At 33.3% G+C, this 13,957-nt stretch overlaps 1 protein-coding gene across 1 annotated transcript in view; it reads right to left on the bottom strand.

The window, feature by feature from the left end:
• VPS13C (vacuolar protein sorting 13 homolog C) overlaps positions 1 to 13,957 on the bottom strand; it is a 183,005-nt gene that overhangs the window by 147,425 nt on the left and 21,623 nt on the right. The window contains exons 6-8 of the mRNA XM_055537746.1: positions 5,310 to 5,419; positions 2,440 to 2,499; positions 289 to 348 (exon numbers count right to left, since the gene is read on the bottom strand). Of these exons, the coding sequence (XP_055393721.1) occupies positions 289 to 348; positions 2,440 to 2,499; positions 5,310 to 5,419 (230 nt within the window). The remainder of the gene's footprint in view (positions 1 to 288; positions 349 to 2,439; positions 2,500 to 5,309; positions 5,420 to 13,957) is intronic.

Here is a 13,957-nt window from a genome sequence, read left to right as displayed (position 1 = left end):
ATTTGACCAGAGAATATTTTTTCAACAAATCTAATATTATCTCAATTATCTAATGCCCCATCAAATACAATTTGGGAAATATTAATTTTATCCAGCTTCTTTATATTCTAGGTGAAGAATGGTAAGTGATTTTAGAAGGTAACATAGTAACTAGCTGAGCCAAAACTAAACCCTAAACTTTCAACTCCCATTCAATGGTATATTCTGTTCTATCAAGGTTTCTTGAAGAAAATACATTAAATGTTTGTACTTAGGAAAATAACTAGATTAAAAAGTCTAGTCTAATACCTTGTATATAATTTTTTCTGCTTCATTTAATATGCACGGTGTCCAGTGTTTGTTTGCAGTCTAAAACAGAAAAAAAGAGTAACTGTGAAATGAAGTATATGTATCACAAAACAGTGCTCTAATAACAGTAACAAAATAACTTAGAAATAACAAGACATGCAGTTAACACTGGCTAATGTGAGTTACCTGTTTTTCATATACGTATATTACAAAATCAAAGGAACAGTGAAAAAGAGAATTGAGGAGGTTCTAATTTAATTGAGTTCATTCATCCAGAAAATAATTACTGAGCTATTGTGTGTCTGAGAGTGGGTATGAATAAAAAAAACAAAGAGCTAGCTAGGCAGTAGTTAGATGTGGCTGAGTGGAGTCAGAGGAGGTTAAGGAGAGGCTTTTTAATTTTAATATAAAGGAGAGACTTAAATGCGCTTAACTGGTTAGAAGACAGAGATGGGCAGGAAAGAAGAGTTGAAGATTTAGGAAAGAAAAGGAAATTGACAGAAATAAGGAAGAAAGGACAAAAGGTAGAAGAGAATGAGAGAAAGTCGGGGAAAGGCTCCTAAGGACATGGGCGAGGATGGGATCCAGTCAGAGGTGGGGAGATTATCTAAGATTTAAGAGTTAGTCTGCATTTGAAAAGATGGAAAAAGGAATGGTACAGATACAGAAAGAGGTGAGTCTGCTATTATTGTTGTTATAATAGTCAGTGTAGTAGTTGAAGCAGAAATTGAGCCAATGTGGCAAATACTTTATTCAAACTATTTAATAAATCATCACAAAAACACTAAGCTACAGGTAATACTGTAGTAATGAATGGAGGTTAGATAGAAGGAAACCAACATGGTAACCATACAGTAAGGTGCCACAGGTGCTTTGATAAAATGTAAAGGGGAGTATTTTTAAAAAAGGAATAGTAAATTCTAAGAGTGAAGTAAAAAAAAAAAAAATGAGAAACAGTAATATCTCAAGGAAATATTAAAACCTGAATAGAATCACCAGGAAGTTTAAGGGAAAAGAGTAACACAGGCAAAGAAAACCATATGAAAAATCTGAGGAAAGATACAGAGGATCAAACAAGAAACTACGTCATCCTTACGCCCTAGTACTCCTGCCATCAGTCAATGCAAACTAAGTCACATGACTATGTTGTGTTTTTCATTTGGTCTGCTAGAAGCTCAATATTAAATACTGACCTTTCTTATGACTAATATTGTTAGTCTCATTTTTCTGAAATGATTATGCCTCTACCTTTCAGAACACAGATTCTGGTTCTTCGAAAGTATTATAGGATTATTTCTTTTTTATTGAAAGCTATTTCAAATTTATTTTGGAGACAAGCAAAAGATAAACAGTGTATTAAACACTAGCTTCCTTGACTCCCTTTCCTTTATTTCTCCAATACCTGTTAATTTTTTTTTGCTTTGATCTTCAACTGATGTATATCTCTACTTCTCTGTATGCATGTATCATTCTTAAGGAATCAATGGAACAAAGACCTTTTTCTGTTTAATAGACTACTTCTCTTTCCTTTTTCCTTCGTCTTCTTTCCTTCCTAAGGCCCTCTTCACATAACTAATCAAAAGGCAAAAATATACCCAATGTGATTTACTGCTCACTGTCCTTAACTTTAAAACACGTTCCTACCACTTAGTTGTCCATAATAGAAAAAAAAAAAAAATGTCCAATCAGGATATACCCACTCTATATACTAAGGATCTTAAAAGAAAAAACAAACTGCATTGCAAAATACTTAATAAAAATAAATTATCTTATGTATATTTCAATATAATAAACACACATATACATACATATAAACAGATACACATGTACAAGCTATTTGGAAATTATACCGTGGATAAGAACTTGACTCTGCAAATCTATCTTCCCCTAATTAACTACACATTTAAGATACAGCTTTTAAGACTTTCAAAACACTTGTTCTTAATATTTTTATATTTGTTAAATTAAAAGATAAAATAATTACAGAATATAATAAAAGTATCACTAAAAACATAAATTTCTAGAAAAGCTGTAGAAAGGTTACACATAAAAATAAAATAGCTATTTGCAGCAATAGCTGATTTTAGGAAATTCACCCTGAGAATAATATTTTACAGATTCCACAGAAATTTTAAATAAGGTCAACTTTACCAATAGACTAAGTTCTCCCAGTGTGACACCAAATGAAAGAGGCCGCGTTGGATCTGATACCTGTCAAAGAAAAAAAGTGACATTAAAATACACTCATAGTGAGGGTAAATCCACTTTACACTCTACAACAGGCAACACAGGACAATGAATTTACAAGGAAGTTACACAACACAAATGGACTTGTGGAGAAGAAAGGGAAGGAAGACACTAACATGGCTGAGATTTTCCATATTTTGTAGGCATGACACTAACATGATACTTTCCCAGTGGAACTATTTTTTTACTAGAAGTGAGAACACTCACTAAACAGATTCTTGCCCAGATAGTTTAAAAGAGATAGTCTCTTTACGTATACCACTGAAGATGTTTTCCATAGATAAATAAAACAAGGAGTTGCAGATAAAACAGTGCCACTAAATTATTTAAAAAGATTTTCACATTTATTCACATTTAGAAATGTGAACTGTCTCTCTACACCTTTAATTTCCAATGACACTTTTAGAAAATGTTTGTTAGAAGATGCTCCAGATCCTTAATATTTAATTTCCTCAATCCCTTAACCCAAAATCTGCCATTATTAAACTGATCTAGTTCTCATCTTCAATATCTAAGTAATATTTATACACAGTGCTTAAACTGTGCTATTGTGTGTATGATGACTTTGTTTTTGACATCTCAGAGATGTACAAAAATTAGTGTTTTTTGGTCATGAAAGAAAATAGGGAAACTAGAGACAAGAGAAAAATTATATAATGTTCTAAATCATCCATCAGGGACTTGAGTCACATACACCCTTCTCAAACAGGAAAACCATGATCTGGTATAGCTGTAAAGAATGAGCTTTGTGAGCTTTGTTTTTAATATCAGATATATTATGGTTTGTGGCAAAATATATTTGCTTCATTCTCATATTCATCTTTTTAGGCCTATGGATATCGAGCTCAAAATAGCTTGCAGCTATTTCAGAAGGAACTTTAATAAAACACAAGTCCTCAGCTGCTAATGCACTACCCATAAATTACTGCTGTCATACAAAGAGCATCTTTATGATAAATTATACTCTCCCTACCCTCATTTCTATATTTTTAACTATCCTTCCACACACAATAATTAAGGTAATCACACTGAAAGAGGCAAGATACAAGGAAGATCCCTTTGCGCTTTTAATTTTTTCTGTAGATTATTTTAATATATTTTGTCACTGACACCAACTTAACTGTAATTGATGTTATTTGTCCCACTCCTGGGCATCTCTGTATTTTTTCATTAAAGAGAAAGAAATAATGTACCTTTCAAATTGTACTTGCTCAGTAGAAAAGCTTAGTTCAAGTTTAAACTGAAAGTGGGAGGGACGGTCAAGAGAGAGGGGACTTAGGTATACCTATGGCTGATTCAAGTTTATGTTTGGCAGAAGCCAACACAATACTGTAAAGCAATTATCCTTCAATTAAAAATAAAAAAGTTTTAAAAGCTGAGATTATTATTCATCAACATACCACACTGGCTTTAAGAATAATTCTTTTACTTCCATGACAAGTTGAAGTCTAAGTTTGTTTTAAACAAGGCCATTTATGAATTAGGCTTTTTAGACATTTGTTTGTAAAATTCTGTCTACTGGACTTTCCAGGTGCCTCAGCAGTAAAGAATCCACCTGCCAATGCAGGAGACGAGAGTTTGATCCCTGATCCAGGAAGATCCCACATGCTACGGAGCAACTAAGCCACAACTACTCAGCCTGTGCTCTAGAGCCAGGAGCCACAACTACTGAGCCCATGTGCTGCAACTACTGAAGCCTGCACACCCAGAGCCCATGCTCCACAACGAGAGATGGCACTGCAATGAGAAGCCCAAGCACACAAGTAGAGCACAGTCTCTGCTCACCACAACTAGAGAAAGGCCCACACAGCAATGAAGACTCAACACAGCCAAAAAAAAAAATTTCAGTCTAATGATGAGCTAGGTTTTTCAGACATTTGTTTGTTAGCAAAATTCAGTCTAATGACTATAGAAAACCAAAACATAAAGTTGGTATAAGACGGAGATGGTATATCTTGAAAAACTACAAGTGTAACTTACTGAATATGAACTGAAAAAAGGGACTTATCAGGAAAGTAAAATAAATTCTCTATATGGCAGTATGACTTTAAATGTGATCTAAACTTAAAGCAAACTAAACACAAAAAAGAAAGCAAACTCATTTTTGGAAAAGATGAAAAAGCATTTCCAATTCATTACGTAAGTGAAAAAATTCAAGGCTTTTCATTTACGCTTCAAACTTTAAGACAAAGCAATGCACATTAAGTTCAAAATATTGATTATGTTTTAATTAAAATTAATCAAATAGTTCTTAATCAACTAACGTTAAGCTTTTAGTTATCAGTAAAGTGGTTTCTAAACATTGCTCCACATGTATGTGAGTAGCTGTGTGTGCTAAAATCCTGTGTGGTAGAATGTAAAGTACATGAGACTACCAGCCAAGTGACTGGGTTTTAGTCCCCTTTCTACCAACCACCATTGTAACCAATTACTTCATTACCTCTGGGAACCAATTTTTTTGTCTTTGTGAAAAATAAAAAAATTAGTTCCTTAAAGCTTTATTAGTCTAAGTCTTTAAACAAAATTCAAAATAATAAAGGAAAATCCAAAAATTGCTTAAATTAGCTTTAGAAAGAAACATATGGTGGTTTATTATATATTTACACATTTAATGTAAAAAGCTTAATGCTAGTAAGGAGATATGGTAGTGTACTAATCAGGAAAAACTTAATCTTGGATTTAAAACTGCCATGTATTGGCAAATCAATAATTAATAATAATCAATAATTAATGTCATAAAACACACAATTACTTACACCAAGTAAACTACTTACATCATCTTCATATTTAATGTGAATGTCTGTGATTTTTACTTGTACATTTTTAATTACTTGAGTTGCCAATTTTTCCAAAAATGTATCCTTTTTGGCTTCTTTTGGTTTATCTATAAAAAATAGAAAAATACAAGTTCAAGAGTTGAAATTATCACATAATTCATAATCAATGATCAAGGATAGCTAAAGTACTACTCAACGGGAATTACAACCTATTCCTTGCTTTATTTTAGATTTTAATATGCATTTCAAACTTAAAACTTATTTTTCAGCCACTATATCAACATGGAAATCCCTAAAACTTATTTTGAAGTTACATCATAATCTAACATTTATTTTACCTTTGAAGACAGAAATCAAGTGGCAATGTGTATAAATAACACATGGCATAAAAACCACTTTTACCTACCTTTTGAGCGATCAAGACCTTTAAAAGGTTTCTTAAAATGTTTTTTGTGCTTTTTACGTTTACGTCCTTCTCAGTGGAAGCATTTTAGTGAGAAAAGGATAAAATTCAAGTTAGCAGACTAGAGGACAGAAAAGAACAACAAGAGACTTCTTCCTGATGGCAAATTTGGTACAATTCACCTTATTTTATTCTAAACTGACCTGTTACTTCAATACAGGCAGAAATTCACAAACCTTTTTTAGTCTAGAATAACCTTCTGTAATAAAGAAAGTAACTTGGCAGATGCAATTACACAAAAATTGAGTAAATATCTGTACATAGTGCCCATTAGAATATTTATGACTGCTTATAATATAAACTTTAATTTTTAATTTCAACATTGCCAAAATATTGGAAATGTAATAATGACAGAATATGTATGGTAGGAGCACAAACGAAATGAATGGGTAGGTTGCTGACAGATGACTTCCTCTGAATGATACACCTCACAAAAACAGGATCCTTTACAGTCTCGAGGATATAAAGAATACAAAAAGGGAAAAAAACTGTACACAGAATTTTACATTTAGCTTAATAATTCCTTTAGTATCTCTTTTATTTGGCACTGCCTTGTTTCATGGCATTAACCCAAACCTATCTTACCCACTTATAAATCTTTACATTCAACTGCCTGCTACACATCAAATCCAGTCCTCACTCTTGGGGCAGCCTCTGTATGGTCTCCCCTGTCTCCAATCTCCACTCTTTTCTCTGATCTAACCTCCTCTGACCCAATACGACCAGATTCACATCTTCCAAAATACTATTCACAGCCTGTTAATCCCTGCTCAAAATTATTTTAAAGGCTCTTTGTAGCCTGCCAAATAAAATGAGAAAGTGTTTGCATGACACAGAGGTCCTTTTATGATCCAGTCCCTATCTCCCTGTCCTGTTCTATCTTCTGCCACTCATCCTTGCACTGGACACTTCAAGAAGACTACTGCTATTTTCCAAAACAAGCTATAACTTAAAAAAAAAAAAACACTTTTTATTTTGTCCTGGTGTATAGCTGATTAAGTTGTGACTGTTTCAGGTGATCAGAGAAGGGACTCAGCCATATATACACGTGTCCATTCGCCCCTAAATTCCCCTCCCATCCTGGATGCCACATAATACTGAGCAGAGTTCCATGAGTACAAGCTATAACTTTCTAATGCCTTACTGCCTCTACACATAGTAGATTCCCTGAACTTAGTTTGCTCTCCCTCGAGTTCTTCAGGAAAATTCCTAGGAGGCTTTCAAATCTCAGGTCCAGCACTACTGCATGTGTAATGCCTTCTTCAACTCTTCCAAGAATCTCCAAGGCCATCCACTCTGGTACCTTATGCAGACTTCCACTAAGCAATGAATACACTGTATTTGAAGTATCTGCACAACTGGTTTGTTTCTAGTCAGGAGGAGTCCTTCATTAGGACAAGAATTATCATAATATCTAGGCACAAAGCACATGATATGTATCTATTCAACTGAATCAAAATTATCTACATTTGGACATTAAAATAAAATATACAAGCTCAATTAATGTTATAGAGAATACACTGATATTTAGCTTGAAATTTTAAATTTATTCTTCCTTGATATTTTAAAGCAAATTATCCTGCCACTACAAGAACTAAGAATCATTTTATCAAGTCCTGGATTTTAAGCATAAGACCCTAAGTTTCAAGAAGGAAATATTTGCTAAACCTGTAACAAAATCAGGACTTTGCTATTACCAGGAGTTCTTGTCACAGTGATGGTCCCCTAAATCTTTTTCATTTACAAATTAAACATTCAGCAAAGTTCTCAGAGAAATACTATTTGAAAAGAAATAGCTAAGAAAGCCAGAGAAGCCCTGAAAACCATCCCACTTAGGGAGAAAGTTTTCGGAGACAGGATTCAGCTGCCTGGGTGTAGAGTCTGGAATAACTCACCCTTTTCATCTGACCTCCTACTATCCTTCTGGGTTCACATTTGTCCTAGAACCTTGTTCTGTCTTTGATCTCAATGTTAGACGCACCATGTTCCAAATAGTTTCAAACTCTAATCTGAGTACTACAGAGTCTTCATTTAATCTGATGGATAGTCACTTTCTAAAGCAGTTCTCAAATGTTTTGGTCTTAGGGTCCCTTTAATACACTTAAAATTTAAGAACCTTAACCAGCTTTTCATTAGGGTGGGTTACAGATACTGATATTTACCACCTTGGAAATCAACACTGAAAAGCTTTTTAATAGTTATTAACTTATTAAATAACCCATTATGCAATAGCACAGGTAACGTGTATTTATGAAAAATAACTATGTTTTCTGAACAAAAACTTGCAATGAGAAGACCGATATGGTTTTACAGTCACAAATCTCCTTAATGTCTGGTTTAGTAGGCGACTGCTGGATACAAATACCTGCTTTTGCCTTTGCTCTTTTAGGACCTATTGTTTAGATTGGAGTATGTGAGGAAAATCTGACCTAATTACAGAAATGTAATAGAAAACAGGAGGAACATCTTCATCTTTTGCATATGAACATCTTTTCATGTAATTATGGATACTACATCAAACTCAACCAGTGATAGCTTCTTAAAGCTGAGCCTTGGAATCTGAAACTATCAGTCAATTTTTCGTCTAAATTAAAGCCGGTCTACTGTGCACTTTAATACATTCATAATATTTTACCACACTTTTATAATACAGAACTACTGCTTCATTGAATTATACAGATCTTACAAATGTGGAGTCATTTTATTTTTTAATATGAAAAATCACATTGTTAATATCACCAAAAATCTCATCAGAAAAGTCTCTGAGTATGGGAAACTGTGAAGCTCAAAGTGGCAAATACAAATTCCCCAAAATTCTAATTTTTGTTCAAAAGCTCAAATCTTATTGCTGGTAACAAACACTGTCAGTTCTTTTTTCTTAAAGCTGTGTTGTTGAAATGTCTACCAAACACCCAAATTTGAGTAATAATCGCCTGTCAGCCATTCTTTGAAGTAAAATGGCTTTCCATGAAAAAAGCAACTAGTTCCACTGAAAACCCAAACAACTGCACAAATATTTTCCCTTGAGACAATTATCCTGCTTCAGTCTACAAAAGTGCAATATGTATGTTTCCTCTTTTGTCACAAAAATACAAAAACACATATACTCAAGAGCTGTAATCTATTAAAATTAAATAGTTTCTATTTCAATGGTTTTCTTAAGCAAAATTGCTGCTTCTTCCATTCTATTTTGGTTTTTACTGTGCGTGACTGGCAGGGAACAATACAATAGGTCCTGGCAGCAGAGCTTGGTGCCACTGCCTTAAATCATGCGAAGGCAGCCAGCAATCTTACACAACATTGCTTTTGCACCATCAGTACCAATGTCAATACAGTGGGGAAAATATATACATAGAATATCTTAGAATTATTATGAAAATAGTTTTGACTTTTTGAAAATCATTGCTCCAGAAAAAAAAATTTTAATGAGTAAATATACACTCTCAAAGAATCAGACACAACTGAGCAACTGCACAACAACAACAAATACGCTCAGAAACTGAAAAAATGAAAGCATTATAAAGAACACATTAAGTCCTGGGCAACTAAACAAAAGACATCTTCAACAAAATTAACTGTTCTCATTTCAGAATCATCAAATTCTAGGCCAAGTTTAGTTTTCTGGGGTTTTTCTTGTTGTTTTAATCCAGGCTAATACACATTTTTGGAATAAAAAGAAACTCTGAATCATGAAGTTTTACTTTAGAGTGACCTCTGTCTGTTTTGTTTTGTTTTTTAAGCACTGCTTGCTGCCCAGTGATTTTTTTACATATTTAAATAGGCCACTAGAACTCATTTGTATCCTGGAGGCAGGTTGCACTTAGTAAGATCAGAAAACACTGCCCCTGGCAGACTACAGAAAGTTGGTTCGAATACAACCCACAAAATTGGACAGTGAACCATGAGTTATCTTTTATGTTAAACAAAGTGACCCTAAGACAAAGAGTCAGTCACTCTTACTCAAGTGGCAGATTTATTCAAAGAGAAACTCCTTTCAGGGTAATTTCATTCATGCTATGAAATTTGCCATGCAACTCATCCTTCCATTTGTCATAATGAACCTAAAAATTAAAGAAGTTTCTAGCAACAAAAGTAATTCTATCATAACGCTTATTGCTGTTTGTATCTTGAGATAGAGATGCCACTTGCTTGCCACTTAATCAAAACAAATTTTAAGTGTGACTAAGTTAATATAACAAGTTCCTGAAAAGTTATAAATATATTTAAAATATTTAAATACATTTAAAATATTTAAATATTAAATATTAGAAAATATTTAAATATTGTTTAAAACATTAGAAATTATTATTAATGTGCTTGGTAAACTTCCTAAGATACAAAAAAATCCTACTGTAAATCCTAAAACAGTCAGCCTTCAAATCTGCCTTTTTTGTGAGGCTGTCCAGGACAGCAGTCTACATGTGCTGCAAAGCTACTACACAGATGAAGCAAATCAGGGAGGATAGGAGAAGAAAGTCAGGGAAACATCTTTTATCAAGGTCCTAAATAAAGTCTCACTCAAAGAAAAAAAAGGTTCGATTTTATTGCTTTTTACTAGTTTGAAAACCACTGCTACAGAAGAGAAATCATTTAATTGAAAAACTACTATACTATAGAATGAAGTCAAAAAGGCAGTCCAGATTTGGAAGTTATCCACAGATCAAACTGTAAACTGCATAAGGCAGTGGACTGGGTCTGTTTCACCCCATGAACACTGAGCATCCAGCATAGTCTTCCTACTAGAAGACATTAAGCATTTGGTGAGTGAATAAATGGCTGCAGAAGATGGAAGAAAGGAAATGACAGTGAAGGGGAAAAACATGAATTACATTTCCATATTTTCTAAAAGGATGACATGCCATATAAACTCCATTAAAAGCACAAGCATGGATAAGAATATAATTTTGTATGTAGCTCAGTATAATTAACCATGCATACCCACCAGGCTTTATGTCCTTGTAAACAAAGTTTTCCAAGCCATATATGAACTCCCCTGAATGTGCGCCTGCATCCGCACGGCAGCAATAACCAAAATGCAAAGCATTTTAAGACATCTTTAATTTCACATGTAAAATACATCTGAACTTAGTTCAAAGAATTAGACATCATATAACAGAACAAGTAAAATCCAGTGACACTAAAACAACTTACTTCCACAGAAATATTCTCAAGTGACACCATTTCCATTCTTTCAACAGACAGGCTCTGTTTTCATACATTAAAACAAAAACTCTTAATAATTAAAATTAGAACAATTAATAATTTCAAGTTAACCAAAACAGACAAATATGAATTATGGCTAATGTCTCATTGATTTATCCAATTTTCAAAGAGAGTAAAAATCTGCTATTTTGGTTCCCTTTCTGCCCACCATTTGTTCATTTTCAGAAGGAAACACTGCTGCAATATTTATGCTAATTTTAGGGTTAACTGAAATGAATTCATCTTACTTTAGTATCACGTTCCCTTCAAGACACACTGTCTGAATCCTTTCTATTCATTCTTGTTAGTGATGGTTAGGTAACACCATCTTCCATTTTGCTCCCCAAATCCAGCTTATATACCACTACCCAAAACACAGCCATGATCAAATCACTCTCCAGATTTTTAAAGAAAAAGTAACTTCCTGACTGTCTCACTGACTATCGATCAAAGTCCATTATAACGCAGTCAAGAGCCAGATTGAGTTCAAATTCTAGCTCTATCATTTTCCAACAGCATAACCTAGAACAAGCTATTTAACTTCCAGCTTTCTCAACTATAAAATGGGAACAATAAAAGCTGTTAAAGTATAGAATTATGACTATTTAATGAGTCAGCTGATATTAACCACTTTGAAGAGTGACCCGCAAACAGTAAATTCTCAATAAATGTTAGCTGCTATCATTATCATCATCACCATCACGGTATTCAAATTTCTCAAAACTGATATAAATTTAGCTTTCCAACTCCCCTCCAGCTACACTACCAAAGTCCCAAATTCTTAGCAGTTCCCCATACATGCTCTACACTTTTTCATTTCACTATCGCCTTAACCTAGAATGCCCTCTCTCCCTTCTGCATACTCAGCTGAAATACAGACCTTCAGAGTGTCCGCCCCAATCTCTGGCTGAACATGATAAGCCCTTTAGGAACTTCTGTAATACTCTAACTGCATCTCATTAATGAGACTCAACACCCTCTCCTGTCTATTACCATACATGAGGTCTCTGACAATACGCTACAGGAATTTTCTAATTTTTGTGTTTACAACAATGAGTTGAACAGACTAGCAGCAGACTTCTCAAAAGTACCTGGAAGTTAAAAGATTTTTACCCTTAAAATTCTAATGTTAAACTCAATATTCTATCCCCAGCCAAATCAAACAAGTGTGGAAGTAAATTACAAAACTTTCAGACTTGAAAGGATCTTAAAAATTATATCCAGTGCATCCTTTCTTAAAAGCTATCAGAAATGCTTCAGCTAAACAAAGGAACAAAACTAAGAACAAAAGGCAAGGGACTCAATGAATTAAAAACAGAAGAGCAGTGAAGGTCAGTTCTAGGATGACAATTATACAGCAGAACTAAAACAAAACAAACAAACAAACAAAAACACAACCAAAAAAACTGCTCAAGAGGGCAACGGGGACAGGGAGAGGACAACAGATGTGTTTGGACAATTGCAAAATAACACTGAGAGCCATATGATTGATAGATTTCATGTAGCACACAAAAGAATTTAAAGTAAATTTAAACAAAAGGAAAGAAGCATTTACAAATTTAAGAAAGAAAAACAAAAGGCTGGTGCAGAGGAAATATAATCACAGTATATTATCTGACCCATCCAGTGAACAGTAATTATTTTGTCATAGTAATGTAAATTTTGACTCATAATTGGCCAAAAATTATGATACGACCATATTATGAGAAGATAGAAAGAGGAACTGAGGATGAAGGAAGATGGTAAGAGAGGTAAATTCCTTGACTACTGTGGAAGGAAATACAAGATAGTGCCTTACATTAATAAATTAGACAACCACAGAATGTTACTATTTCTAAAATGATGGCTCCCTCTAAGGAGTGAGTCGAAAGGGTAGAGAAGGGTGAAACAAGAAACTGACATTTTTCATAAATCTTTTTGGAAAAACTATTTGATTTCAGAGTTAACGTTAACTCTAAAATTTTAAGAGTTTTGATAAATTAATATTTTAAAATATAGAATCTATATAGCATTTGAAAATCTTTTGATTTTACTAGGAATTTAATATTACCCTTTACTTTACAATAGCCTTTCCAAAAAAATAAATTTACTACAATGAAATAAAAGAAGAAAAATATCAAGAAATTTATTTTGACAGTTAAGCAAGCTCTCTAGAAATGAACTTATATTTCAATTTTCTTTTTTTCCCACATAATAGTGGGCAGGCACTCTATTTTATCAAATGAAACAAACTGAGTAAAAGTACATCTTTAAAGCAGATGAGACTAAAAACTCTATATCAACTGCTGCTTATAGTTGAATCATTTCCTCTCCTTACCTCTGAGTCTCCATACATAAGCAACAGTACTTTTGTGCTTTCAAACTCAAGAAATAAGTGGGAAAATAATAAGTATAAAAAATAAAGTATAGTAATCAAGTCAAAACTGTTAATTAAAAATGGTGAAATGGAAAGCACATAAAGGCCAGGGTTGTCTTTAATCATTCACATGAACAACATTACATGAAGATAGGGTCTATATTCATATAAACTAGAGAAAGGACTTAAATGCAGTCAAAATGACTAAATGTATTTCTTAATAATTGAGAAAAAAAATCTCTATCAACATATTTCCCAACTTGTGAATTTATCTCTTTTATACTTAGAGCATTTTGTTGACAAATCTAATAATGTTAATGAAACTGAGTTTCAATTTCGAATCTTAGGTCTATACTAACAAAAATTAAACTTATCATCCAAGAAGCTACAATATAATGATTATTTATAAGCTTAACAGCCCCATTTACACAAGCTTAGTACTACAGATGTTGATCCTCTATAGATTTATCAAATCATCCTTAACAGTCTCTCTGCCAGACCCAAAAATAAGTTTCCTAAGTATTAACAACCCAGTGACTTAGCAGTAGCAGTAGTCAAAATTCACAAGCACTTAATACAAAATGTATAGCAAACTATCGTTTTGCTGATTAAGCTGTCAACTAC

The sequence above is a fragment of the Bubalus kerabau genome, chromosome 10, assembly GCF_029407905.1.
Source record: "Bubalus kerabau isolate K-KA32 ecotype Philippines breed swamp buffalo chromosome 10, PCC_UOA_SB_1v2, whole genome shotgun sequence".
Taxonomy (NCBI): Eukaryota; Metazoa; Chordata; class Mammalia; order Artiodactyla; family Bovidae; genus Bubalus; species Bubalus kerabau.
The sequence above is the reverse complement of the archived record's forward strand: the minus strand, read 5'-3'. Positions and strand labels throughout refer to the sequence as shown.